Source organism: Lonchura striata, chromosome 20 (assembly GCF_046129695.1).
Source record: "Lonchura striata isolate bLonStr1 chromosome 20, bLonStr1.mat, whole genome shotgun sequence".
In the NCBI taxonomy this organism is placed as follows: domain Eukaryota; kingdom Metazoa; phylum Chordata; class Aves; order Passeriformes; family Estrildidae; genus Lonchura; species Lonchura striata.
In genome coordinates, this window is record NC_134622.1 from 5,995,305 (window position 1) to 6,021,439 (window position 26,135).

Here is a 26,135-nt window from a genome sequence, read left to right on the forward strand (position 1 = left end):
GAAGCTTCAGTAGGAGGAGGGAAACTTTGCCCTGCAATACCAATGGCATTTTGTTTTGGTGTCGGACATCCTCCCTAGGTAAACCGAATAGAGCTAATGTAAAGTACTTTCGAAAGCCAAATTCAAAAGTCTAAAAATGGGTATCCAAAAAGTGAAGGCTGATAGAAAACAAACCGTATTTCCCTGCACAGAATGTGGCTCCCTCGGTTTGGAAGAACAGCCTGATAATCCCCAGCTGTGAATATAAAGCACCAACAGTTTAACTGAACGTGATTGCATTTATTGAATACAGCTGGAATCAACCTCCAAATAAATTTGCCTTCAGGTTATCAAACCTATTAGCTTAAAATATTCAATATTTTCCAAATTTAGGAAAAAAATAAAAAATAAAGTGGTTTTTTTCCCCTTAAAATGCAAGAAAATACTATCCACATGGTTCCTTTCATAACCCAAAACCTCAACATTTCATCATGCTATGCCTATTGTGAACATCACTAATATTTAGTATTATTAGAAATATTTTAATGCGTTTGAATTAATATTTAAATGTATAATTATTGAGTAAGATTATATTTTTTACATGCTTAGCGACTTTCCCAGGAATTAAAACAAGTCTGTGATTTTTGTGTTTTCCACAGCCTGCATTAAGAATCTGTTCTTGAATGAAAATATTTATGAAGTTTAATGTGATGACGACTGGTAGATTGCTTTTCATTCTGCTTTTTTCATAAATGGGATATCTTCAACATTCCCTGTGCCTTGGTGTGACACCTTTGTGGTAACTGCTGCATTTAGGAGCACTGGATGGTTTGCAAGGAGTGAAAATTTATCCTGTGTTACCAGTTACTCCATTTTTCCAGGTGTGATGCAAGACTTGCCTTAAATTCTCCTTTAGATTAATAAAATCAGAAGAGGAATTCCACATGGAACAAAGTTTTGAATTTATTAAGTGCCCCACACTTTGGCACATAGCTTCCAATAAATGAACAAAAAAGCACACAGCCAAAATCCTATTTTCTGACTACAAAATAGAATAGAAGAGAAGGCACTTAACCCTCCCTGTTCCACCATTGCTGGGAATTCCAGAAGTACCAGGAGCTGGAGGTGGTGGCAGAACCAATTTCAGCTTTGTTGAGTTTCTTTCCAATAGCCTCCTGACACATATCCAACACAACCAACTCTTCTACAGCTGAAGCTTTCATCATTATCAGCTGAATGGGGGCAGAGAAAGGATTTACACCATCTGGGAATTACTCAGTTGGACACTTCCCAAATTTTCCAGGCAAATTCCCTCCTTTCCTTCATACAGCTTATGATCCTCCAAAGCTGTCCCCAAACTATTCAGTGCCTTGACAATGGCACTAGATTCTCCTCATGGCTCTCACTTTCCCATATTTCTCCATTTTTTCCCCCCACACTCAGCCTTTTTTTGGTGCTTTTCATTCCCTCACGCCTGAGAGAGAGGTTTGATCAGCTCGTAATCCATGCACTTGGTCAGGCAATCACGTGCCACACTGATGATGTGCTGCTTCTTGGGGTGATCCTCCTGCTTCCCGATGTATGTCAGGATCTCCAGGAGCTCTGACTCCACCAGCTTCTTCGCCAGCTCTTTGTCACAGCTGATTAAGTTGAAAGCAATGACCAGTCCTCGGTGCTGGACCTCCATGTTGTCATGCAAGCAGAGCCTCTGCAGGATTTCAAGCCACTGGGTGGTCTGCAAGGGAAGGAACATCTCAACCATGAACATGACTTTTGCTTCCTTCAGCAGAAGGAAGAGCAATATTCATGTCACTTATGGTTATTTCATTTTTTTAACCAAGGAAACCTGACTTCAAACATTTTAACCCAATTTCTCTTACACCTATATCAGAATCTTCCACAGCACTGGGACAACATGGAACATGTTTCATATTCAGGCTGCTGCATAATCTCTGTAAAAAGAATCTGACCAGAGTCTTGACACAGCTGAGATGACCAGGACACTCCCCCACCCCAACCTGTTTGAGCTTCTCTGTTGGCTTGATAAATCATTTTATCTTAATGAGCTCCAGAGTCCAATCATGTGTGCAACAAGATAGGGTTCAAGAGTTCTCAACCATCACTCTTCAGACACTCAGCCATGAAGGATCTGGTTCTCAGGGTCTACAGATCTGTGCAGGGAAAGGACATCCTTTGGGATCTCTAAAGCTCTTCTCATTTCCAGGTGGAACAAGGTTTGGATTTCAGGTTATTTATCAAAATGGACTAAAAGCATGCACACCCAGGCCCCAGCTTCTCTAGGTTCCTCAGTATTGAACTAGTAAATTGCATATTCCTTTGGAGAGACTTTCACACCTGAGCCAGGACCCTTGCAGGGTACATCCCACACACTGCCCACACTCCGAGTTATGGCCTCACCACTTGAGTCATCTTCCAGCAGAGTTTCTTTTGTGCTGCTGTAAGCATGGCCAGGGCTCCTGCTGCTGCAACCTGAACCTTCTCATCATCCTCACCACACAGCAGCACCACCAACTTCAGCCGGTCATTGCCATCAGCCACAAACCGCTCCTGAACCTAAAAAAAAACCCAGAGATACCCGGAGGTAACACAATGAGGGACAGCTCCTCACAGGGCCAGGCACATGCAGTCAGGTTGGACATGCCCAGGGGTTACCTCCTTGTTGACCACCAGGTTGCACATGCACTCTGTGGCTGCCTGTCGAAGTTGGTCGTGGTTCTCAAACATGTAGTTTTCGATATCTGGCAGGGCCTTCTCTTTGACTATCTTCAACCTGTGGCAAAGAGCAGTAGTCAACTTATTAAATATTAATATTAAATATTAACTGCAGGGAAGGCCTTGAAACAAATCAGTGTCTGCAGCTCATAACGTAGTTCATTCCCTGTCTAATGCAGATGAAATTCATATCTTTGCTGTTTCTAGAGGAAAATATGCCACTCTTCTTTTCTTATTTCATCAATCTTTTAGCTCTGAGACCTTTGTAGCTCTGCCAAAGGTAGCTCAAACTGACTCGTCTTCATAGTCCAACAAGTAACTCACATTCATTCCTGGGGAAGAAGGAAGGTTAAAAAGCAGCAAAGCTCACCTAAGTTTATCACTTCTTCCTGAAAAGTTTGTGAGCCCCAACAGAGCCTCGTAGTTCTGGAGGCCATCTCTCTCTGTGTTCAGCAGGCTAACAAGGGGCCTCACCACCTCGTACACCTGGAAGAAAAGGCCTGTATTAGCAATTTTCATTTGCTAAAGGAAGTATCAATGCTTTTATTTTTATTATTATTTTTTTAAGCTTACCCTCTCTCCTGGGAATGCAATGTCTGGATTGGAGATAGCAGCAATTTTTGCCAGAGCATGAGAAGCCTTTATCTTGCCAACATCTGTGCCTTCCACAGCCAGAGGTATCAAGGCCTAGAGACACACAGGAAAAAGCATTCAGTGTTCTGAGAAGATTTACAGGATTATCTTAACAGACTAAAACAAATTAAAAATATCCCATGTGATGCCTTGCTTTTGTTCTCAATGAGGCACCACAAGCTCACAATGAACATAATTTCTTTGAAGCCTTGCAGAGATGGGACTGCAGTGTCAGTATGGCCCCGGTGGGGATAACTTGTGCTCTTCTGTCACTGTCCCTCACCAGAGACACACCCCAGGCTCCCAACAGACATTAATAGCACATCAGGAGCTGTGAATATAAAAGTAATCACCTTCCCACCACCTTGAGCGACAATGGTCCCGCGGTCCTTGGGGTCTTCACACAAGGCAAGAAACACCCTGCAGGGGCACAGAACACTCAGTGAAACAGCCACAGGGGACAGCAACAGCCAACAGCCCTCAGGGAGGGGCTGAGGTTTTGCAGGAGTGCTAGAGCCACCAGGTAAATTCCAGGTGGCTTAACGCCATGCACACAGCACTCTATGAGGAAGCAACAAATGGCAGACAAAGAAATTTCCAGGTCTGTAAAATTAACTCTACACCAGCCAGAGCCATACAGAGAACTCAAAAATGCATTTCAGCAAGGCAGCTTGAAGGTCAGAACATGGATTTTTATGACACTGCCAAACAAAATCCTTGGTTTTAAATCTTTGCTTCACATACTCCTCCCCAGGCAGAATGCCCCAGCCCTGGTGTCCACTCCCATGGCACAGGGGCTGCCCAACACTCCCAGCTCCCAGGACTGCAGTGAAGGCACCTGGCAATGAGCTCCTTGCTCTGGTCAGTCAAAATGGCACTGTCAGCCTTCACCATGCAGGACAAGGCAGAGACAACCCCAGCCTTCAGCAACCGCTTCACCCGCTTCACCACAAAGTCCTTCTTGTCCTGAGGAGGAAACATTGGGAAAGGATTAGCCCTTAGCAGCTGCCATTCTGCCATCCTGCCACCTAAGAGCCAAGCCTGGCTGGAGAGCAAGGTAATTTCAGTCTGGAGACAGGAGACCTGAAGTCTGTGACAATGGATACACCAAAGAAAGTCTTTCTGAACAGCATCTCCAGCTGGACACAACCCACCTTTGGATGCTCCTCAGGCACGTGCTGCTTGGAGAATTTTGCCAGCTGCACCAGCTCTGGGACCAGCTCCTTGGTATCATAGCTGTTGGTACAGTTCACCAGCGCAGAAGCCACAGAGTACAAGATTGTCTTGTCGCTTGCCTGCACAGGAAAATGAAGCTTGTGTGAGGGTGAAGAGGGCACAGCAGGGAAACAGGTCCCTTTGGACTGCCATGTGGTGTTTTCACTAGTGGAAATGTTCTTAGCTTTATCCCCAAGTTCATAGCCCATGAAAGCTTTCATGGTCATAGAAGGTGTTGGACATCATCAGGTGCTGCCAACACCTTGGTGCCTTTGGTTTTCATGCAGGTGCTGACAGTGAAGGTAGGAGCAACCTCCCTCAGCCTAGGGAGAAGAGCAGGATGGTAGCAGCCCTGGGATGTCTCTGGGCCACAGGCAAAACTGAAGTTCTGCTGAGCCAGAGGTGAGGGGTTGGGGTCACAGCTCCTTCTCACTGGGGCTGGAGAGCTGGGAGAACTTGATGCTACCAGAGGAATGAGGGAACAAGGGAAGGAGATGGACCTTGGCTAAATCAAACATAGCCTTCAGGGCTGGCTCATCTTCAACAAAGTCATCTTTCACATCTGCATCGAGGGTGAGGTAGGAGAGCCCTTCCACAGCCCATTTCCTGGTGCGGGCATCAATGCTGGTGTTGCACAACCACCTGGAAGAGAGAAAACCACTCACATATCTATCTCAGGAGCCAGAACTAACTTATCTGGAAAAATAGGGAGGAAAAACATATTGAGGATGATTCAGCCCCAAATAAGTCCTCAGGTTCTGCTGCAGCTCCTGAGACTGGGGATGCTTCCCCTTGAGACATAACCTTCCTCCTCATGGCCCAACTCATGGGATCTAAATGCTGCAGAGAATACAGACCAGGATAGCTACTCAGCACTGCTTTGCCTTTTCCATCACATGAAACATGAGATGCCTGCAGGAATGACCACCCATTCAGTCACTTCCTAACTTGATCCCACCTCCTTGGTTACTCCACCTGGCAAATTCACATTCAGAGGGGACTTGTGCATATTCAAGATAAAAGCATTAATTAGGCTGTGACACTCTGGCAAAGAGGGAAGCACCTGGTTTGGTGTTTCCCATGGGCAGAGAGAGAGGGAGAAGGCTCCTCTGGATATTGAGGCAGGAGGAACACATGGCTGCCTCAGGCACAGAGGAGCTCCATGTCCCAGTGCAATGGCTCTGGGGGCACTGTCAGCTGGCAGGCACCACAGGAAATGAGGCAACGTGTGGGCAGGATCTCATGGGAGAGGAACACATTGAGCTTTGCAAAGATTGGAATAACTGAAGGAAGAAGTGAAGTCGCTCACTTTCGGCACTGCTTGGCTAACTTCTCAGTGGAGCCCTCAGCAAACTGCCGCAGGCCATAGTCTGTGCCTCCTGCTGAGCCCAGCTTGCAGAGACCCTGAGGAGGACAAAAAGGATGCACCAGTGAGAAAGGCTCATTAATCCTCTTGTGTTGCTGCCCCAAAACAGCCTAAGCCCATCTCTCATCCCCAGAGCCTCCCTCCTCTCCCAAGTCCAGGATTAAGCTGCTGAGTGTGGCAGGCAGTAGAGGCAGGGCTGCATCCTTACCACCAGAGCTCGGATTTTGATCTTCTCATTCTTGGTCTTCTTGTAGATCTCCTTCAGGAGTGTCACCCCATTGGTGATGATGAAGGTGGCTCGGCTCAGCTTGGTGGAAGCATGGATGAGGGCTTCCACAGCCACCAGCTGGTCAATCTCCCTCTCGGACCCACACAGGGCAACCATCATCTCCATCACTCCCTTCATGCCAAGCAGCTTGTTGCCCAAGTCAAAGGGCCCTTGCAGAACACCAGACACAATCTGGACAGCATGAAGTGTCTTATCCATGTCTTGTGGGTCGATTTTGCTCCTGCATGGGATAGAGGGAGTAGGGTATTGAACAGTAGTGGGGAGGGGATGTCCTCTCTCAGCTGTGCTGCTGAATCACGTTGGCTATTTGGGAGTGCAAATTCCTGCAAAGCTGTGATCTAGCAGGATCTCAAGCAGGTCATAATCTCCCAGAGCCCCAGTTTTGAGCACAAGCAGACTTCAAGTGCCTGATCTCACCCCAAGAAGCCCTGCTCCTGCCCTCTGGGCCAGCTCAGCCCTGACTCACTTGATGTACTCCTCGCAGATCAGCCGGTAGTTGTCCCGCTCCGGGTCGCAGCGCAGGTCATCGTAGAGCTTATTTAGGAGGACAGAGGCAGTCAGCTGGGTGTTCTCTGTCAGTGGCAGGCAGTCAGGCATCTCAGGAATCTGTCCCACCACCTTCAGTATCTTTTTTAAGCCTGGAAACGATGGAGTGATATGGCTGTCAGAGGGGAGAGGGTCTGTGTAAAATTCGAGATACTATTTGTTACTTTCTTACTGTGGAATAGCCAGCTTGGATGGTTTTCAATTATTTTGCAGCCTAATCACTTAACTCTTAAGCAAAAAAGACACTCAGATATTTACTAGGGAGGAGCTTCTGCTGGTGAGATTACAGGTTTGCAGCAGCAGGCTTTTTTCCAGTTCTCAGAGATAAGCAGAACTGCATTAGGCCCCTGGCTGGATCTGTTATTTTTGTCAGGAGAAGTTAAACCTACTGACCTCCAAAGCTGGAGGCTTTGGCTGAGGAAAACCCAGCCACCTTCAAGTGATTCTGGATGACTTAACTCTCCTTTTGCTGAATTATTATTTAATAACTTCCATCAAAATGGTAACATACACAAGCATTAGAATTACTATAAAAACACACAGCACACATTTTCCTCACCCTCATCCAGTTTTACAATTGATCAATTTATGGGTTCACCAAGCTCAGCAGGTGCTCATCTCATCCTGTCTAAACCAGACAGTTTATCCAAGCCAAATCCTCCTTACATTAGTGAATACATTGGCGAAACTAAACCAGAGATATTAGGCAGTCCTTTAGAAACTCAAAGATTCTTGCTCTCATACCCAGTTGATTTTTCTCTTAGTACTGTTTCCTGCTAATATGTCTAACTTTGCTCCAGGCTTGCATGCACCAAAAGAAGCCAGAGAGGATTTATTTTATAGGAAGGACCAGTTCTACAGGTATTCAGGCAAGAACACACAGCTCCACATCTCCCAGATCAGAACAGGATGGAGGGCAAGGACTCACCATTGTCGATGACAAAGATGCTCCTGCTGTTGTCATGGTCTTTCAGGTCTTTCCTTGGTATGTTTTTGTTGAGGAGGTTGAGGGCTCGGTCTCGCCCTTGCCCAGAGACGTTCTTACTGACCAGCATATCCAGCAAACGCATTGTGATCATCCTCAAATCCTTCTTAGTGTCTACACAGAAGCAAAACAGTATCTGGCAGTTACAAGAAGTTACCTCTGAAAGTAGGTGAGCTCAGTCAAAACCATTCAAAGCCATTGTGTGGCTGGAACAGAAATATTTAAGCTATTTAATTTAAGCTATCCATAAGACCTGTGTGCAGGTCATCCTCCTGCACAGCTGAAGGGTAAAGTCCCCAGTTCAGCAAAGAACAAGGAATAAGGAGGAATCCCAGGGGCAGAGCCCTCCCTGCTGGACCCGCTCCTCCTGCAGGCAGAGGGAATGAAGAGCAGGTGATGTGCTGTTACCTAGCACTAGAGCCTCCTCCTTGCCGTGGTGCTCCTCCTTCCCCTGGCCCAGCAGGCAGTCGGTGATGGTCTGCAGGAGGTTGCAGACAGCCAGGGAGATTTCTTCATTGTCCACTGACATCCACATGCAAATGCTGTCGATGCCCAGGTAATGGAGAATGGCAGTGGCCTGGCCCCAGGAAGGAGAGAGCAGGACAGTGTTAGCAAAGGCCTTTCCTCCCTGTGTCCTCTAGGCTCAGCTGGGAAATTATTTTCCTCAGTGAATCCTGAATCAGTACAAGTCAGAGTTTTAATCTTCTCCCACTGCTCACAAACAACACAAACTATTTTAATTCCCCCCTCCCCAGGTGCAAAAGGCAATAGCAGTGAAGGTCCAAGCACCCTGTCCTTACCCGAGCCTTATGTCCTGTGCACATTCCTGAAAGTGTCCTCACAGCTGCCAGGATCAGCTCAGGATTTTTGGTTTCTATCAGCTGCAGCAGCAAGTTGACCCCATTATTCTGGAAAATCCTCTCGGCACCTGCTTCCTCCCGCCCCAGGACTATGAGGTTGTTTGCAGCCTAGGTGGGAGGCAGAAGAACCAGGGGTCAGTGGCACAGCCCAGCCTCCAGAACATCCCCATGCAGCTCTGGGAGATCCTGGTGGGAACCATCTCCTGACAGATGCAGCAGATCAGCTCCGACTCCACCAGACAGGTGCATTTAGGGATTGGCTCTGCTCTGCACAAGGAGAGTGGGTCACTGCTTGGAGGGAATACCTGGAGAATGGCAGGACCTGAGCAGAAGTCCAGGCTGATCCCACCTTTGGTATTTTTGGAGGTTGGGCCACCTTCCCTTGGCACAGGGGTGATTTTTCCCTCTTTCTGAGTGCAGTTCTCCTTCCAGCTCCTTCCCTCAACCTCCATCCAAGGGAGGTGGGGAAGAGAATGCAGGGCTCTGCTCCCTGGAGCAGCCTCTGCCATCAAACAGCCCATTTTGCCAAGTCCAGGGCAGTTCTCACCTTTTCTCGCTTTTCTTTGTCGCTGTTCTCATCCAGCAGGATCTCAAACATCTTCTGCACCCTCGAGTCCGTGGAGAACTGAATGCGCAGCTGTGCCAAGAGAGAGAGCACAGAGCATCAGGAGGAGAAAATCGAGGAGCAGCTTTCCTTTTTCACTTCAAGAATACTCCCTGCCCTCAAACCACAGGCAATTTAAGCTGAATAACAGGAGATAGAATTTCTCAGCAATCAGTATCCATTACCCATCTCAGGGGCACAGGCAGAGCCAGCCCTAAGGCTTAATTTCTGAGACTTCACAGTAGGTAGCGATGCAAGGATTTCTTCACAGCGCCCCTCTAAAGGCAACTCTAGCAATGTGGCAACTGCCAGACCCAGCCCAAAGTTGGTCCAGACCCTTGCCAAGACCTTTGCAAGACACTCAGAACCAGGCCAGCCTCAGGAGAGAGTTGCCACACTTTTAAATTTAACCAATCAACCCAATCCTCAGATTTACACACATCAATTATGAACTTCCAGTCAATGGAGCCTATTTATCACCTTATATTGGCCACGAGTTTCCAGTATGACCAACAACCCATTGATGCAACCCAGAGCAAGGATTTCCCACCCCTGGTCTGTGAATCCAGCACTGTTCCCCTGGCATTTACCTTCTCCTGGATGTTGGCCCCCAGTCTCCTCAGGGTCTCCTGGAAGTTTTTGTTGCGGGGTTCGAGGGTGGCACATTTCTGAGCATCTTTGAATGCTTGGTCTAACTTCCCCAGTTTTTCCAGGGCTTGGCTGCGCCGGTACAAGGCTTTGATATCTGAAGCATTGATGTCAATAGCTGGGAAAGGGATCCAAAACACCAGGCATCAGAGCTTGTTGCTTGGAAATGGCCTGTGCAAACTGTGATTTGCTTTGTTATTAGCATCAATCAGTGCCTCATTAGCACTGATTGCACCAGCACACCAAATCAGAACATCATTTGAACTTCCAGGAATTCCCTTGTGGCCTCAGCACTTGGCTGTTAGTGGACATCAAGGAATAAGGCCACAATGTCCCAAAAGCAGATGTGAGAGCAGGCTGAGGAAATGGATCCAGCTCTCCTCATAACAACCCCCTCCTTACCTCTAGATGCATCCGAGGCTGCCTTGGCATATTCCTCCTGTTAAACCAGAAAGGAGAGATTTGTTAGCCATGCAATAGCAGGGCATGTCCCCATTGCTGATGGGCATTGGGACCTCTCTGTTCCCATTTCCCAGGGGGACACCCCAGTGAAGCTCCAGCACAAGCCCAGAACATTTCATTTCAGACCAGCTGGAAACACCCTATTCAATAAATGGACAAACCACCCAGTCCACAGCCAGTGAGTGCCCTTGGCTGCCCTCCTGCTCTTCTCCCCTTGAGCACTGCCCAGGTGAGGGGAGCTTTTCTCACCTTTTTGAGGAAACAGGCTGCCCTGTTCCTGTACAGCACCGCCTGCAGAGCCTTGTCCTTGTTGAGCTTTATGGCTTGAGTGTAGCTTTGAAGGGCTTTCTCATAATCATTGGCCTGAAAATATTTATTGCCCTCCTCTTTCAGCTGAATGGGATCCTCCATCTGGAGAGCTTGAAGGAAAAAACATCCATTTGTGTCCCATTTGCCTGGGTTGCCTGCTAATCCCCCAAGCTGAGTTCCACCATGAGACTGACACATAATTAACACACATTAATAAAAGCAGCTTACCAAGCCAAAGAGTTTTGAAAATGAAGACCTAAATTGCTCCTCAAGGCTGTGACTTCTCAGAAGCTTTTTCCACCAATATAAATCCTTAGAAGTAAATTAAAAAAGAAAGAAAGAAAGAAAGAAAGAAAGAAAAACAACAACAAAAAAAGGAATTAAAGAAATCTGCCAGCACTACGGAGAGTCTGTGTGGCTCAGGACAGAGCTCACTTCCCACTCCAAGTTTGGGCAGGACCTGGCAGCTCCTGCTGCCTGTCAGTGTCACTTGTCACCACAGCCTGTCCCCTCCTTGTCCCCTCGTGCTTTATACGCCTGAGGAGGGCTGGGAGCCAGGGCCAGCTCGGGGGGCACCTGGCTGCAAGCAGGCAGCACCCCTCTGCAGCAAGAGGGAATCCTCTCCCACCTGCCAGGGCAAATCCCAGCTCCCCTCTGCCTGCAGAGCTGCAAAGGGTGTGGGGAGCAGGAAGGGGGAGGTTCACGCCAAAAAAACCCACGGCTGGGATGGCTGACCCCTGTCACAGTGCTCAGACCCTTTTCCCATTCTATTTAGGGAAGCATGAGACAGCTGAGCCTCAGGGACAAGTGGCCCCAGGCCAGCAGCTGCAGCAGTGCCCAGCACCTTCCAGAATTCCCTGGGATGGAAAGCTGACTGACACCCAGCGCTGCCTCCTCCTCCTCCTCCTTGCAGGGCATTTGGGAGCCCATCCCACTGGAAATCCCACCCCAGTCTGGTGCTGCCACCCACCCCACACGTGGTCATTCAGCCACACTTGAGGTGGGCTAACACAGAGGACTGGGCTGGAACATACTGGAAGTGCTGTGAGGAGTGGCTCAATTTGAGTGGCACCAGGAGACAGCAGCACTGAACTCCAAGAGAGCTGAACCTTTCAACCCACTCTGTTCCCCAGGAATTCTGCTTTTTGATTTATCTTCCCCTAAACACAGGCCTTGCCTTCACCTGCCAGCATCCCAGCTATAAAGCAAAGTGGGGACTGCCAGGATGGGGAAATGACTGAGGAGAGCATGGGCTGATCCAGACACTGCCACGAGCAAAAATATCATTGTCTTTAATTGTGTTATCTGTGTTATGGCTTGTGGCTCTTATGCAGAAAGAATTAGCACAGAACTTCCCTGTCCAGGCCTCCTGTTTTATTCACCCCACACCAGCAGCACTGCCTGGTCCCTGGTGTACAGGCAGGAGGCGATTCCAAATCCATTTGTAAATCCTTTCACAGCAAAGCATCAACCACAACTGCAGGCAGCTTCATCAAGAGCAGCTCCCACATCTATACCTGTTGGAGAACAGGTCCAAGGTACAAGGACAACATCTGTGGAAAGTGTAAGATGCCATCCCTGCCCTGGACAGACTCAGTGCAGTGGCTTTTCCAGCATTCATTTGGATTAACACACCAGAAACTCCTTCCAACATGGCTTTAGGTACTGGCCTTTCTCACGTCAGCCAGAGTACAGCTCCATTGCCACAAGCGGCATGGCCACAAGCGGCAGCACTGCAGGCAAACCGAGTTACAAAATCAAATGTTGGGTGCAGCCGCTGCTCGAGGCAGAGCTGGGACTGCAGGGCAGGCTCAGCAGCGAGTGCCGAGAGCCCTCTTCAGGCCTCGGCTGGAAGGAAAAACATAATTATAATAAATACCCCCAAAAATAGTTTTCCCAGGAGAAATTCAAGCCTCCAGGGCAGCCAGGGAGGGACACATAGCTCCCAACACCTGTATGGCAGCAAAGTCCCCAGCCCTTCGTTCGCCTTCATTTCCCAGCGAGCAGCACTGCCTGATGAGCCGGGACAAAGCCAGTCCCGGGAGTGTCACAGAGTCAGCATGGTTTGGGTGGCAAGGGACCTTAGCGCTGTGCTGATCCCGGCGAGAGCAGGGGAACCGGAGCGGGGTGGGACAGCCGGGCCGGGGAAAGGGAACCCCGGCGGGATGGGAGAGCCGGGACAAGGAACAGAAACCCCGGCGGGATGGGAGAGCCTGGATGGGAAAAGGAAACCCCGGTGGGATGGGAGAGCCGGGCCGGGGAAAGGAAACCCCGGCGGGATGGGAGAGCCTGGATGGGAAAAGACAACCTTAGCGGAATGGGAGAGCTGGGACGGGGAAAGGAAAAAGGAAACCCCAGCGGGATGGGAGAGTCGGGATGGGGAAAGGGAACCGGAGCGGGATGGGAGAAACGGGACGGGGAAAGGAAACTCTAGCGAAACGGGAGAGCCGGGACAAGGAAGACAAACCCTAGCGGGATGGCACAACCGGGCTGGGAAAAGGAAACCCCGGCGGGATGGGAGAGCCGGGACAAGGAACAGAAACCCCGGCGGGATGGGAGAACCGGGACAAGGAAGGGAACATCGGCGGGATGGAAGAGCCGGGCTGGGAAAAGGAAACCCCGGTGAGATGGGAGAGCCGGGACAAGGAAGAGAAACCCCGGCGGGATGGGAGCACCGGGACAAGGAAGGGAACCCCGGCGGGATGGGAGAGCCGGGACAAGGAAGGGAACCCCGGCGGGATGGGAGAACCGGCACGGGAAAAGGAGCGGCCCCGGCCTTTCCGCCGGCGGCAGGAAGCAGGAAGGAGCGGGCAGGGCTGCGGGGAGCCCGGGCCGGGTAAGCTCCGTGGGGCTCCGATGGAGGCGGCTCGGGATGGAGGCGGCTCGGGATGGAGGCGGCTCGGGATGGACGGTCCTCTTGTCCCGGGATGGAGCCTCCCCGCCTGCTGTGCTTCCCTGCTCCCAGCCCCGTGCAGGATTTTGGGCTGTTTGGCCCCAAAGAAGAATTAATTACCCACCGTAACCACCCATCCCAAACACAGCTTGGGTGGCTTCTCCCCGGCTTCAGGGGCAGGCGCCATCCGTGGCTCAGTGTTGGACCTGGCGGTGCAGGGTTGGAGTTGATGATCTTGGATGTCTTTTCCAGCCTTAATGATTCCATGAATCCCACTCCCCCTCTCCTCCGCAGGTCTCTGCTCTTCTCCCTCCCGGTGGCGATGGTGGTCCTGCGGGCTGGGCTCTGCCCTGGTCTCTCTGAAGACATGATCCAGCTTCTCAGCGCCAATGGCATCAGGACAGGTAACAGCGTGGCATCGGGGTCTCGGCTTGGGGAACATCATCCCCCGTGCATTTGGTGGACCTGTGTCCTCCCACATCCTGGGAGGGTGGTGGTGGAATATCCTTCTGTGTCCTCCTTGCTGGATTTCTTCTGGGTCCTCCTGGGTGGATACTGTGAGTGAGGACTTATTCAAAGGAGCAGGAGAGTGTAAGGACGTGGTAAGAGATACCTGCAGAGGCTCTTTGAGGAGTGATAATTTGTGGCTTTTTTTTGTGGTATTTCAGGAGGGTTTGTGCAGTTTTTCCTCTGAAAAATGCCCAACTTCTTGGAATGCTGTACCCTGGGCACCTCCTGCCCTTAGAGGAGAAAGAAAAGGTGCTGGGCAGCTCTTGAGCAAAACGGGGACAATTTTTACCAGCTTCTCTCTCTGCTCTGTTTCACAAGAAACAATTTATTTTGTGATGAGTGATGGGGCCATCTCAGAGGAAAAACTCCTCCACTCACAGTGTTGACAGAGGGCACAGCCTCTTTGCTTGTTGGTGCAGGTTTTGTCTAAGCTGGTTGTCTTCTGGTGTTTGTGGTCTGACCATGTTTGGCTTCCAACCTCTTGTCCCTTATGTTATTTGCAGTGGTGGACTTCGTGTCATCAGACCTGGAGGATGTTGCCCAAAAGTGTTCCCTGTCTTACAAGGTAGAAGGGACTACTCCTCACTCCTGGTACATAAACCAGGGAGCTCAGAGCTGTTTGGCTCATGGACAAGGATGGGCTTGTCTGGGAGCCCTTCTGGAGCACTTGCTGGCTGTTGATCAGTCCCATTTCCAGACATCCCTCTGCCCCCAGGCGCTGGTCGCAGTCAGACGTGTGCTCCTGGCCCAGTTCTCTGCCTTCCCTGCCAACGGAGCAGACCTCTACGAGGAGCTCAAGAGCTCCACTGCCATCCTGCCCACTGGCAGCTCAAGGTGGGGACCTCACCCACCCACCAGCTCTGTCTGGGGCTGGGTTTGCTGCACAAGGCTGTGGTTGCCAGCACAAGCTTTGAATTTTGTTCTCCAAACCATCCCCGTGCACCTATGTGCATTTGGGAAGGCGACTTTGAGGACAAATATCTGGGGACTGCTGCCTCCTGATGCTCCTGCCATTCTGGCTGAAGGGGTGTTGGTAATCCCACCTTGTGTCCATCCCACAGCCTGGACCAGCTGCTGGACTCGGGGCTGTACACAGGGGAAGTGATGGAGCTCATGGGAGCACCAGGCACTGGGAAGACGCAGGTGAGCGGGGTGGAGGACAGAGGAGAGGACAGGTAGGGTGAAGATGTCCCACAGAGGGACACGTGAGGCTGGCTGACACCCTGTCCCTGTTCCCCCAGGTGTGCCTGGGCATTGCAGCCAGTGTGTCCCTGGGGCTCAAGCAGCATGTTTTGTTTCTCGACTCCACGGGGGGTTTCACTGCCTCCCGTCTCTACCAGATGCTCCAAGCCCAGACAGAGGATGAGGAAGAACAGGCAAGTTCCCCTGGAGCTGGTTCCTCTGCTTGCTCTGAAACTCACTTTGCTTTTGCCTGCAAGAAACCCCAGAGATGGTTTGTCTTTCCAGCTCTGCCTTTGTCCTCATGGGCTTTTTTGAGTCCAAACCCTTCCTTCCATGGCCCAGTGGGTGCCATGCTCAGGACAGACTCTGCTCTTTGTTGTTTTTCTTGGGAGAAGGGAAGGACTTACAGGACTCGCAGGACTTTGCTCCCTGAGCTCAGTACATGTTGCTTTTCCATCAGTGCCATGGGGGCAATGGTGCTAATGGGGTGGAGGCAAATGTGGAGGAATGTGGCATGGTGTGAGTGCAGAGAGCTTGGGGCAGCTGGGGCAGGAGGAATAGGCCAAATCCTGGGGGGACTGAGGCTGTGTTTTGTGCTGCAGCTGGAGGCCCTGCAGCGGGTCAGGGTAGAACGTGTGTTCAACATCTACGAGGTGCTGCGTGCCTTGCAGGAGCTGCGGGATCGCCTCTCCCAGCAGGTAGGAGTGAGCCTTGGGGCCCCTCTCCCCTCCCCAGAGCTGCAGGGAGGGCAGCAGGGCTTGTGTGTGCCTGACAGGTGACTCCAGATTGCCTCATCCTGGGGATGTCGGAGCCTCTGTGCAGCTCACAGCCTCCAGAGCTGCTGGATTTGTGACTCCACGTTGCACCTGGTGCCTCCTTGCAGGTCGTGAGCTCCATGGGACCTCTCAAGGTGGTGGTTCTGGACTCGGTGTCGGCTGTGATTTACCCTCTGCTGGGTGGCAGGCAGTCAGAGGGTGAGCTGCTCACTGTGGGAGCTGCTCCTGGAATGGGGATTGGAACAGGGTAGATGTGGATGTGACTGCTCCCAGCTTTTCCCTTGGGACTGGATAAAAGGGGGGGGCCTGTTGCAGTGTTAGCAGCAAACACTTCAGCTGGCTGTGGCTGCTTGTGGCAATGGTCTAAAACTCATCCAGGGAGGCACTGGACTCTGCCCACAAATTAAAACTTAACAGTGACAGAAATATATCATGGCACAGTTTGCAGAGCTCCTCTGTGTCCCTTTATGTCAGAAAGGACCATAAATCAGAAGTGAGGATGCCAAGGAGCCCCCCTCAAACACCTTCCAGAGGGTCTTGCACAGCTGGGTGGTAGCCAGTGCTATCACAGGAGGTCCCCTCACAGCTGTGGGCTGTAGGAAATGCAGCTGTGAGCTGGAGAGATGAGTCCTGTGCCTGCTAAATCAACTGGCCAGCTTTGTCTGGAGTTCCTGATGCTTCTGTAGGATTTTTTTGACCTTGGGCCTTCTAAGATAGGAAAGGATGGGGAATGGTCCAGTGAAAGTGTCCATGAACACAAGTGCTGACCCTGAATCCAGTGCTCACGCAAATCCAGCTGCTTGCAGGGTTCACTCTGGGGGCTGGTCACCAGACAGCCAAATGCTTTGTCCTGCTCCAGGTTTGGCCCTCATGATGCAGCTCTCCAGGGAGCTGAAGACCTTGGCCAGGGAGTTCAGCCTTGCTGTTGTGGTGAGTGTTGCTGTGCTTTGTCCTTCGTGTGCTGGAGTGTGGCAAGGAGCCATGGGGAGGCTCTGGAGCCTGTGGGAGAGGGAGCCAGAGGCCTGAACCCCCCAGTACTTGCTCCCTGACATCTCTGCATCCTGCAGATGTCTTATTCCAAGCATGGGGCAGGACCTGGGCTGATGTGCTGCCTCCTGCTCTTGCTGTCCTCAGCCAATCACTGGGTTGAGCAAGGCAGAGTTAAGTACAGGCAGGTTGAAAGGCTGGCTATGTTTATTTTTGATGACATCATTCATTTAAGGGGCTGGCCAGCTTCCTGGGTAACCTCTTGGTCACCTTGCAGGAGCTGCAGGGCATTGCATCATCCCACAGGGGCTGCAAAGGGCCCTGCTCTAGCCTTCCCCAGCTCTTGGCCAATGCACCAGACATGTGGCTGGGACCACAATTAATGTGTCTGAACAGGGAAGGCCACACCAGAGCATGGTGCTCTGCTGAACAGATCTGCCTTTCATTCTGATAAAGGGACAAGGACAGCGTGTCTGGAAGGACACTTGGAGGCACCAAGTTAAACTTTGTGGTGACTTCAGCAGCAGGAGTGATGCAGCTTGCAGATAGCAGAGAACTCCCTGAGCACTGCTCTGGGTCAGTTATCTGGGCTGTGCTCAGAGGGGATGGCAGAGGAGCTGAAGGAGAAGGAAAAACCTTCCTAGAAGTAGCAGCCTGGCCAGGATTTCTTGGTGACCTCCACTGTGTCACTACCCCGAGTGGCACTGCGTATCCCAGGCACTGCCAAGTCTGTTTGTGCTGCAGGTGACCAACCAGGTGACAAGGGACAGCAGCACTGCCCCACTGAAGCCAGCCCTGGGCCGCTCCTGGAGTTTCGTGCCCAGCACCCGGGTGCTGCTGGAGAGCAAAGAGGCCACGTGGGAGAAATGCAGCACACGGCGTGCTGCTTCCCTGGCAAAGTCACCCCGGCAGGTGAGGCTGCCTGGAGCCACCCCTTGGGAGTGCAGGAGCAGCTGTGGGGTTGGCCCTGGCTCTGTGGGAGTGGGGCAGGACCCAGCCTGGCAGTGGGAGAGCAGCTTGTGCAGCCTGGCTGGATGCTGCAGAAGAGAAGAGAACAGAAGAGCATCTGTTCCCAGCAGCCTGGGCTGGTGTTTATAGGCAGGATAAATGAGTGGCACCACTTCCAATCCAGGTCACTGTGTTCCTGGTGTTGGTTTCACTCTCCTGATGGTGTGTGGGCAGTGAGGGTCCTGTGGAAATGGCTCTGACACCTTCAAAGGTGACTTCAGCTTGAGGCCTGCCTGTGCACAGGCAGCACTGCCTGAGCTTCCTGGCTCTGAGCCTGCTCTGCTGCTTGATCCAAACAAAGTTGGGTATGGTGGTGTGCTAGGCAGTGAAATGCATCCTGGATGTGCTAAATTATGGTGTGTCTGGAGATGTCTCAGAGCAAGATGTTCTTTCTTTGCTAAATTGCATTGTCTATTTGTATCTCTGCATTCAGCAGACCCAGTTAAAACAGGGGCACCAGCAGCAGGAAATCCTCAGGGGGGATTTAACTGGGACTTTTGGCTCTCAGACAGGAGAGGGAGTGATGCAGAGTCCAACAGTGTGAGGATAAGCTTTGCTCTGTTCTCCTTGCAGCCAACAGGGATCCAGGTGGAGCTGGACATTGGAAATGGTGACGTGCTGGACCCAAGCCTGGTGACACCCACACAGGGACTTTGATGGTATGGAAAAGCAAATGTCACAAGGTTCAAGAGAGCTGCACAAAAGCAGGCAAACACCGAAGGTTTTACTGAGAGTCCTGCAGCCCTGGGAAGGAGCAAAAAGAAAAATCTCTTGTTCTTCTGCCCCATGGAAAAACTCAGAGTGGGGTTCCCTGGAGCCCTCTGTGCCTGCAGTGGCTGGGCTGTGAGGGCAGCAGGACAGCCCAGTTCTGCCCTCTGCTGCAGGATTGTTGTTTGGGATCAGCTGCCCTGTCCCTGCACAACCCCACAACTCCCCGTGCTGGTTTAGTTCCCTCATGGCTCCCTACCCTCTCCTCCTGGAGTTCTGATCATCCTTGGGCCCACAGTGGGCTTGGTTCAGAAATAAAAGAAATAAAAAGCTGTTGCACATTGCTGTGGCTGTTGAGAGCTGGAATTCAATTAGTGACAGCTGCTCTGAACTTAATTAAAATGTGGAGCAGGACTGGGGAGGGACAGGCTGCTGATGAGCAGGGATTTAATGAGATGCCTGATCTTCCCTTCTCCCCAGAGTACCACCAGGCCCTGTGGGGACCTGCTGGTGTTTTTGGGGCACAGCTGGGCTGTGTAAAGGCTTGCTGATAACTGATGGAGGTTCTGATCTGGATCAGCTGAGGCAGATGGGTCCTGCTGGCACCAGCTGGCCCTGCTGGATGCTCAAGGACCTATTCAGTTGCATGTGGTGATGTTTAAAATAATCTTCCCGTGCTCCAGTGCTTTCCAGCTGCTCTTGGCAACCTCCTGAGGAGAGGGGAGGCTTGGATGTGGAGTTTCCTCTTGATCCCTGATGTCTCAGATACCCTCAGTTTAAGAGACCTCCTTGGCAGGTGAGCTGATGGAGAATTTGGGGGCTAGGACTAATTAGGGCATGCTCATTAAACTAATGACACAGCATCACAGCTGCTGGAGCCCTCTAAGGCTGTGCTTGGCATATTAAATACATACTTTTTACTGCAAACTTTCTAAAGTTGAGCATTTATTTGCATTTCTGGGCTCTCCAAGCTCAGGAGGGGAGGTTTGGCTTTGGGGTTTGCAGCCTGCTTGGTTGGGGTGAGGAGGAGGATGGTTTTCCTGTCTGCTGGAAACCTGTGCTGATGTGGCTGGAACTCACAAGCAGAAATTTACCTCATTAGCTAATTTTTGTTAGTTAATTCCTTGCTAGCTCCTCTCTTGGAGCTGTGGGTGGGGGTACACACATTTCATTTCCAGATGTTTCGTTCCCCTAACCAGCAGGATGAGAGGAGGAACGAGATGCTCTGAGCCCTTGTTAGAGTCAGCATGAGACCAACCAATTGTGCATCTTTGCTGTGATCCCTGAGAAATGACAGAAGAAATTCCAGCCTTGCACTTGGTCACCACGGAGTCACAGGGTGGTGACTCCACAGGGACACTGCTAGTCTGTCAGGAGAGGTGATGGTGTGAAGTCTGGGCTGCTTAGAGCTTCACATCCCAGCTTTCACTGCCATAATCCTGGCTGGGGGGGATTTTCTCTCCTGGGCATTCAGCTAATTGCAGCTGTGGGAATTTTTTTTTTTTCCCTTTTGGGAAACATTTGGGGAGGGTGGTGTGATCTGGGGCCTGGCTGGGTTTTGTGGCAGCTTTTCTGCTCCCAGGTGTGCTCTGAGGTCCCCGGGCTGTGCTGCTGCAGGGAAGGTGTCACTGTGGGGACAGCAGGAGAGTTCAGGCCATGGCAATCTCTCACCCCATCTGGATAAACCTGACTTCCTGCTCAAGCTGATTTGCCCTAAATTTGCATAGTAAAATCAGGCTTAAAGGAGTTTCTGACCTAAATATTCTCATTCAGCTTTTCCCCTCCCTGCTCAGGCAGACACTCCTGCAGCTCTGTAATGCAGAGCTCAGGACATTTTTTTCCCCCTGCCTCTTCCCAATGCCCAAAACAGCTGGAAAAGCTCTGGAAAGGCTTGGGGCAGGGCAGTGAATCCCACCCCAGGGCAGGCAGGGCACCTCTACAAACAGCAGGGATGTCTTTTGGCACTAAGGGCTTATTTGCCCTTGATACATATAAAATACACATATAAATGTAAATTTACACAAATTGTGCAGATGTGTGTGTGTCTGTGTGGGATGTGTGTCCATCTGTCTCAGGATGAGAGGGCAGGAGTTTCAAGCTGTGCCAGGGAAAGTTCAGGTTGGACATTAGGAGGAAGAAAAGGGTGATTAAATGTGAAAAACGCCAATCACTTGTTTTTAGAATTTTTAAAAGTTTAATAATAATAAAATGGTTATAAAAATAGTGATACAATTAGTATTGTAATAAAAATTTAGTAATAAAAATTTAGAGTTAGGACAATCACGAGACAATAAAAAGCAAAGAATTATAGACGTCTGGATGTTTTTGGACACTAAGCTGCGAAAAGCATGCCCTGTGAACAAAGGAATAATCCTTAAAAGCAATAGCCTGTTGCACATTCATATATTCATACATTATGCATATATTCCTTGCAAATTAAGAATTTTTTTGGTTTTTGTCAACTTCTTGCCTTTAACCCTGGTGGTTCCATAAAGACAGAGAGAAGGTGGAAGAATGCTTGTCTTTTCCCATAAGGAGGCTGTAACTCTTTGTGTGCCCTGTCGCAGAGGGCACACAAAGCTGTTATCTCTGTGCAAAGAGTTTCTTGATTCTCATACCCCTTTTCTCGAGCTAGTAAAAGATCCCTTACACTGCAGAGTTTCTATTTGAACATTATGTTATAACCTAAAACTATATTTAACGCACCACTTAAGAGAATTAATACAGCGCAACTTTCTAACATCACGCATATAATATTCGTTTTTACACTTGCGAAAAGCCAATGATAAAATATGCATTTTTCACGTTAAACATCGAGGACGGGCTCTCTTTCTCTTCCTCCTCTTGCCCGGGCCGGGTCTCGAACCCGCGGATCTCGGAGCCGCCGCGGAGTCCTCCTGGCCGCCAGGGGGCGGCGCTGCCCCGCCCGGCCGCGCTGGGGCCGCTCCGGGCCCGCAGGCAGTTGCCATAGCGGCGCTGCCGCCGAGCGCAGGCACCGGGACGGGACCGCCCGTGCAGGCCCCGCCGGAGCGGGGCGGCTCCTCAGGGGCGAGGTGAGGCGGCTGGGGGCTGCCAGGCGTGAGGGGTGTGTGGGGCTGGGAGGGTCTGGGGAGGCTGACAGGGTTTGGGGGGTGTGGGGGCTGAGGGGAGCTGGCAGGTTTGGGAATGGAGACTGAGGGGAGCTGGCAGAGTTTGGGTTGTAGGGAGACTGAGGGGAGCTGGCAGGTTTGGGATGTGGGGGCTGAGGGGAGCTGGCAGGTTTGGGAATGGAGACTGAGGGGAGCTGGCTGGTTTTGGGGAATGGAGACTGAGGGGAGCTGGCTGGTTTGGGAATGGAGACTGAGGGGAGCTGGCAGGTTTGGGAATGGAGACTGAGGGGAGCTGGCTGGTTTGGGGAATGGAGACTGAGGGGAGCTGGCTGGTTTGGGAATGGAGACTGAGGGGAGCTGGCGGGTTTGGGAATGGAGACTGAGAGGAGCTGGCAGGTTTGGGGTGTGGGGGGACTGAAGGGAGCTGGCAGGTTTGGGGTGAGGGGACTGAGAGGAGCTGGCAGGTTTGGGGTGTGTGGGGAGACTGAGGGGAACTGGCAGGTTTGGGTTGTAGGGAGACTGAAAGAAGCTGGCAGGTTTGGGGTGTGGGGGGACTGAGGGGAGCTGGCAGGTTTGGGGAGTGGGGAGGCTGACAGGGTTTGGGGGGTGTGGGGAGACTGAGAGGAGCTGACAGGTTTGGGGTGTGGGGACTGAGAGGAGCTGGCAGGTTTGGGGTGTGGGGGGACTGAGGGGAGCTGGCAGGTTTGGGGTGTGGGGACTGAGAGGAGCTGTCAGGTTTGGGGTGTGGGGAGCACTGGGGTACAGAGGGGGCTGGCAGGTTTGGTTACGTGTGTAGGGCTTTGCAGGGAGTGCTTGAAGGTTTTGGAGGAGCTGCCAGGGATTTGGGGTGTGGGCAGTGAGGATGCTGCCGGGTTTGGGGGTGTGTGAGGCTTTGAGGGTGCTGCCAGGGTTTGGGGTGCGGGGCAATGGGGGCTACCCCAGAGAATGGGGTAGGGGAGGGCAGGCAGGTGAGTGTCATGGAGTTGTCACTGAGTGTTTTCCAGGGGCTGTGGGGTGAGGGAATGGCTCTGGATTGGGGTGTTGGCAGGTGTAGGGGACAGAGGGCAGGAGGGGCTGCCAGGACTTGGGGGGGCACAGGGCAGGGGGAATGAGGCTGCTTGGGTTGGGACAGGTGCAGCACCTGGGTTTTGTTTTGGGGAAATGGGGTCAAGGGCCTCCCTCAGGGGGTTTCCCTGATGAGGGGGAGTGGGACTCTGGTGCAGCCTCTCTTTTTTTGTGTTTAAAAGTGGTGATGGACTCTTCCCTTTCTGAGTTCTGCTCCCAAAGGGCCTCGGGGGTTCAGTAGGTTATTCTGCTCAAATTGCTACGAGAGCTGAGGAATTCTGGATAAGCACCAGCCTTCTGTAGAGCTCTCTGCTTCAATTATTGTCTTTTTGCATTTTAGCATGTCTAAAGTGTAATTTGGTGTTAAGGGCCTAAATAATTTCCTTCTCTGCTCAAAACTGGGGGTATGCTGCAAACTGAAAGCTGAGCAAGTCCTTCCTTTGCTGCGGAAAGCAAAAGTTGTTCAGAAAAGTCCTCAAGTGTCCTTCTGAGCAGTTTGTTCCTGTAAGCAGGTCAAGGTGTTTCCTGTGGGGAAAGTATTGACTCATCCTCGGGTTTCTTAGCAGTATTTTGGTGTCTGCAGGTTAATAAATGTCAGCTCTGCAGTGAGAGCAGAGTCCTGCCTGAGTCTCCCCTGGTTAAAAGGCTGAGGATGGACAGGCTCAGTGTTTGACCCTGTGATAAAGAAGCACTTACACTCCAGAAAAAACTCGGGTGTTTTCCAACACTGCAAGGACAGCTGGGCGTGCTTAGTCAAGTGTAGCACGAAAGGTAGATAGGAAGGGTTTAATTTTATGCTTCTTGGATTAAGTTGTGCCCAGGGTAATGTTTAATTGGCTGAGACAGAAGGGGTTTATTTGTGTGTTTCATTTGAGCTCACTTCCTCCTCTGTGACACACAGCGTGCTTTCTGTGGGGAGCACAGGATGTAACCTCAGATGTTGGGGTGGGAGAGCTGTTCCACTGCAGTGCAGGGACCTGTGGCACTTTTCTGTCCTTTCTGACCTCACTGTGGAGTTGGTGAAGAGCTTTGTGGATCTACAAGAAGCTCTTTTAGCTCTCCATATGATTAGGATGGGAGATGATGGGTGCAGTTTCAGTTGGTGTTTTATTGTGTTTACACTTTGGTGGGTTGTATTTCAACACTTGAAGCTCAGATTTTAAGACAGATGATCATTAAGGCATATTCATGATTGCATAAACAAAAAGGGTTTTAATCCTTTGTTTTCCCACTCTTCCCTCATTTTTCCAGAGCTGAGAAATGGAGCAGAAAGCTGTGATGAGCTTTAAATTTAGTTTCCTACAAATTCCAGATCCTTGGGTTTACCTATCTCCACCCACTGAATACTGAATTTCCTTAACTCTTTTGTGCCCACAGTGATGTAGAGGGAGATCTTGAAGTCCTTCTCTGTAATCACAGTTGTTTTTGGTGGCACAATTGGGTCTAATGAACCCAAACAATCACCTTTGCCTGTTGAGTTTCCCACTGGGGGCTGGGAATCCTGGAGCAGGGTTAGCCAGTGCAGCACTCTGTGACTGCACATCCACTCCGCTGTAGCAACTGAACTTTAATTAGAGGCTGATGGCCTTGACAGTGGTGCTCATGGGTTAATGCTTAATTGCTCAAGTTTTTGCTGAATTGGGATAGTTTTGAAGTCATCACATAAGTACTGTGTTTAATTGTAGGGTAGAGAAAGTAGGATGGCTTCCAGTGAGGCTCAGCCTTTCTCATTGGCAGGTACCATGTGATTTGGCTCCTGAAGTGAGAGCTGAATGCAGTACTCTGCACTGAGAGTACAAAGGAGTCACGTATGTGAGTTTTGGGAGGTTAGTGGTCACTCGTTGAGTTTATGACTGAAATCTGTCTTCTTCACATCTTCAGTTTTCTGTTTACTGTTGTTGATTTTAGTGTGGGCTTGTGTTGTTTTGTTTGTTTGCTAAACGGTGTAATTTTCACTTGTGCAACTTTGCACCACGGTTTGTTGTTAATAACAACTGAGATTGTAAACTCTTCAATTAGGCTGGAGCATGAGCTGAGCTGAGCTGCCAGTGCTGTTATTAAACCTGTAGTTTGGACTTTGAACCAGTTTTTGCCTGCAGGGGTGGAAGCAGATTTCCATGGTCTGTCTGCTCTGTGTGCCTCTCCTCTGGCTCTCAGGGGGCAGTGGAGCTGGGCAGGCTGTGTCTGACCCAGCACTGCAGTTTGTGTCTTCAGGTCTGGCTGGGGAAAATGCTCTCCTCACCTCAGCTGTGTCACTGTAGGAAAAATGGTCTTTAATTAGGGTTAGGCTACTTTCCTGTCCCTCCTAGTGGGTTTTCATAGGCTATGGAATCACAGAGTGGATTGGGTTGGAAGGACCTTAAAGATTACATAATTAAAGATCCCCTGACTCCATCTGTTCTCTAAACCTTCTGACCAATCCTGATTTGGAGATAAGAAATCAAAATACATTGAACCAAGTACTTGTGCTTGTTGAAACACACTGTGGGCAGCAGGATGGTGTGAGCTACAGGAAAGTGTGTGCATGTGGCCCTTTTTTGGGCACAGCTGTGCGTGACCTGCTGCTGAGCAGGGAGAAGGGAGCTCTGGATACCTGGCAGTTAAGGGAAATTGGTTCTTCTCTCTAGTCCCAGCTGACTACAGACATAACCCAGCTTTACCTGGACATTGCTGGATGCTGGACTCTGGACTGAGCTCTGGAAGTGGCGCAGCCACAGCCCTGCTGAGGTCTCTGATGCTGCTGTTCACTGCCTGTGCCTGGTGCTCTGCACTTACATGGATTTACCTGGTGCAAACGTTCCCCAGCCCTCCCCTGACAGCCCACTGTGAAACCCCAGCCTGGCCCCTGCTCCCCAGAGTGATTCCAGTCATTATCCCTGACATTATCCCAGACCTTTCTCCTGCCCTTCCCAGGGACTGTCCTTACAGAAGCCAGGGGCTGGGAGTGTGAACTCCCCTGGGCTGGCATTCAGGGAGCAGGGAATGCTTTGCAGGGGTGAGCCAGTGGCATCTCTGTTTCACAGGTGGGGACAATCCAATCGTGTCACTGCTGGGCTGATGTCAGGACCAGGTCTCACCTGCATGCAAAGGTTTCTAACCCCCTGCTGGTAGGTGCCTCTAAAGTTGGTTATTTAGTCTTCAAATCACATTGCAAGGCTGAAAAATTACCCTCTTTAATAAATCAAGAGTAGGACTGTCAGATCAACAATTCAGATTTTGTGTTAGGTTTTTCTTTCTCAGCTGGTTTCCTTAGAACTGATGTGGCTCATTCTAACCTCTGAAAGGCCT

The 26,135-nt window shown here is 50.8% G+C and overlaps 3 protein-coding genes across 4 annotated transcripts in view; 2 read left to right on the forward strand and 1 right to left on the reverse strand.

The window, feature by feature from the left end:
• Nucleotides 1-917: 917 nt before the first annotated feature.
• On the reverse strand, nt 918-11,147 carry UNC45B (unc-45 myosin chaperone B). Its single transcript, XM_021550979.1, has 20 exons — nt 10,858-11,147; nt 10,570-10,739; nt 10,261-10,297; nt 9,801-9,976; nt 9,154-9,243; nt 8,547-8,714; nt 8,155-8,323; nt 7,690-7,860; nt 6,682-6,853; nt 6,135-6,435; nt 5,870-5,964; nt 5,061-5,202; nt 4,500-4,640; nt 4,184-4,311; nt 3,699-3,765; nt 3,286-3,399; nt 3,083-3,198; nt 2,653-2,770; nt 2,398-2,553; nt 918-1,714 (listed from the first exon to the last, which is right to left on the reverse strand). Exons 2-20 carry the CDS (start codon nt 10,729-10,731, stop codon nt 1,448-1,450), a joined length of 2,790 nt encoding a protein of 929 aa, XP_021406654.1. The 5' UTR covers nt 10,732-10,739; nt 10,858-11,147; the 3' UTR covers nt 918-1,447.
• Nucleotides 11,148-13,434: 2,287 nt separating this feature from the next.
• On the forward strand, nt 13,435-19,620 carry RAD51D (RAD51 paralog D). The gene is made up of 11 exons (XM_021550915.2): nt 13,435-13,465; nt 13,817-13,926; nt 14,536-14,597; nt 14,748-14,866; nt 15,094-15,175; nt 15,274-15,408; nt 15,817-15,912; nt 16,098-16,188; nt 16,850-16,920; nt 17,722-17,889; nt 18,559-19,620. Exons 2-11 carry the CDS (start codon nt 13,845-13,847, stop codon nt 18,640-18,642), a joined length of 990 nt encoding a protein of 329 aa, XP_021406590.1. The 5' UTR covers nt 13,435-13,465; nt 13,817-13,844; the 3' UTR covers nt 18,643-19,620.
• A 1,927-nt stretch (nt 19,621-21,547) lies between these two features.
• RFFL (ring finger and FYVE like domain containing E3 ubiquitin protein ligase) overlaps nt 21,548-26,135 on the forward strand; it is a 30,395-nt gene continuing 25,807 nt past the window's right edge. The window contains exons 1-2 of one of the 2 annotated variants that reach the window (XM_077787497.1): nt 21,548-21,746; nt 25,871-25,954. The gene's annotated coding sequence lies outside the window, so the exon portion shown is untranslated. The remainder of the gene's footprint in view (nt 21,747-25,870; nt 25,955-26,135) is intronic. The other variant, XM_021551057.2, reaches the window with a different exon arrangement.

What these genes read in the sequence shown, in the direction of transcription:
- UNC45B (XM_021550979.1), bottom strand. Translation starts at nt 10,731, where the DNA reads ATGGAGGATCCCATTCAGCTGAAAGAGGAGGGCAATAAATATTTTCAG. An exon ending in GCACAGGACATAAGGCTCGG is followed by an intron (nt 8,324 to 8,546) that starts GTAAGGACAGGG and finishes TCCTGGGGCCAG; the next exon opens with GCCACTGCCATTCTCCATTA. An exon ending in GGAAGAAGTGATAAACTTAG is followed by an intron (nt 2,771 to 3,082) that starts GTGAGCTTTGCT and finishes TCTTTGCCACAG; the next exon opens with GTTGAAGATAGTCAAAGAGA.
- RAD51D (XM_021550915.2), top strand. Translation starts at nt 13,845, where the DNA reads ATGGTGGTCCTGCGGGCTGGGCTCTGCCCTGGTCTCTCTGAAGACATG. An exon ending in CAGGCACTGGGAAGACGCAG is followed by an intron (nt 15,176 to 15,273) that starts GTGAGCGGGGTG and finishes CTGTTCCCCCAG; the next exon opens with GTGTGCCTGGGCATTGCAGC. An exon ending in GGGTGGCAGGCAGTCAGAGG is followed by an intron (nt 16,189 to 16,849) that starts GTGAGCTGCTCA and finishes GTCCTGCTCCAG; the next exon opens with GTTTGGCCCTCATGATGCAG.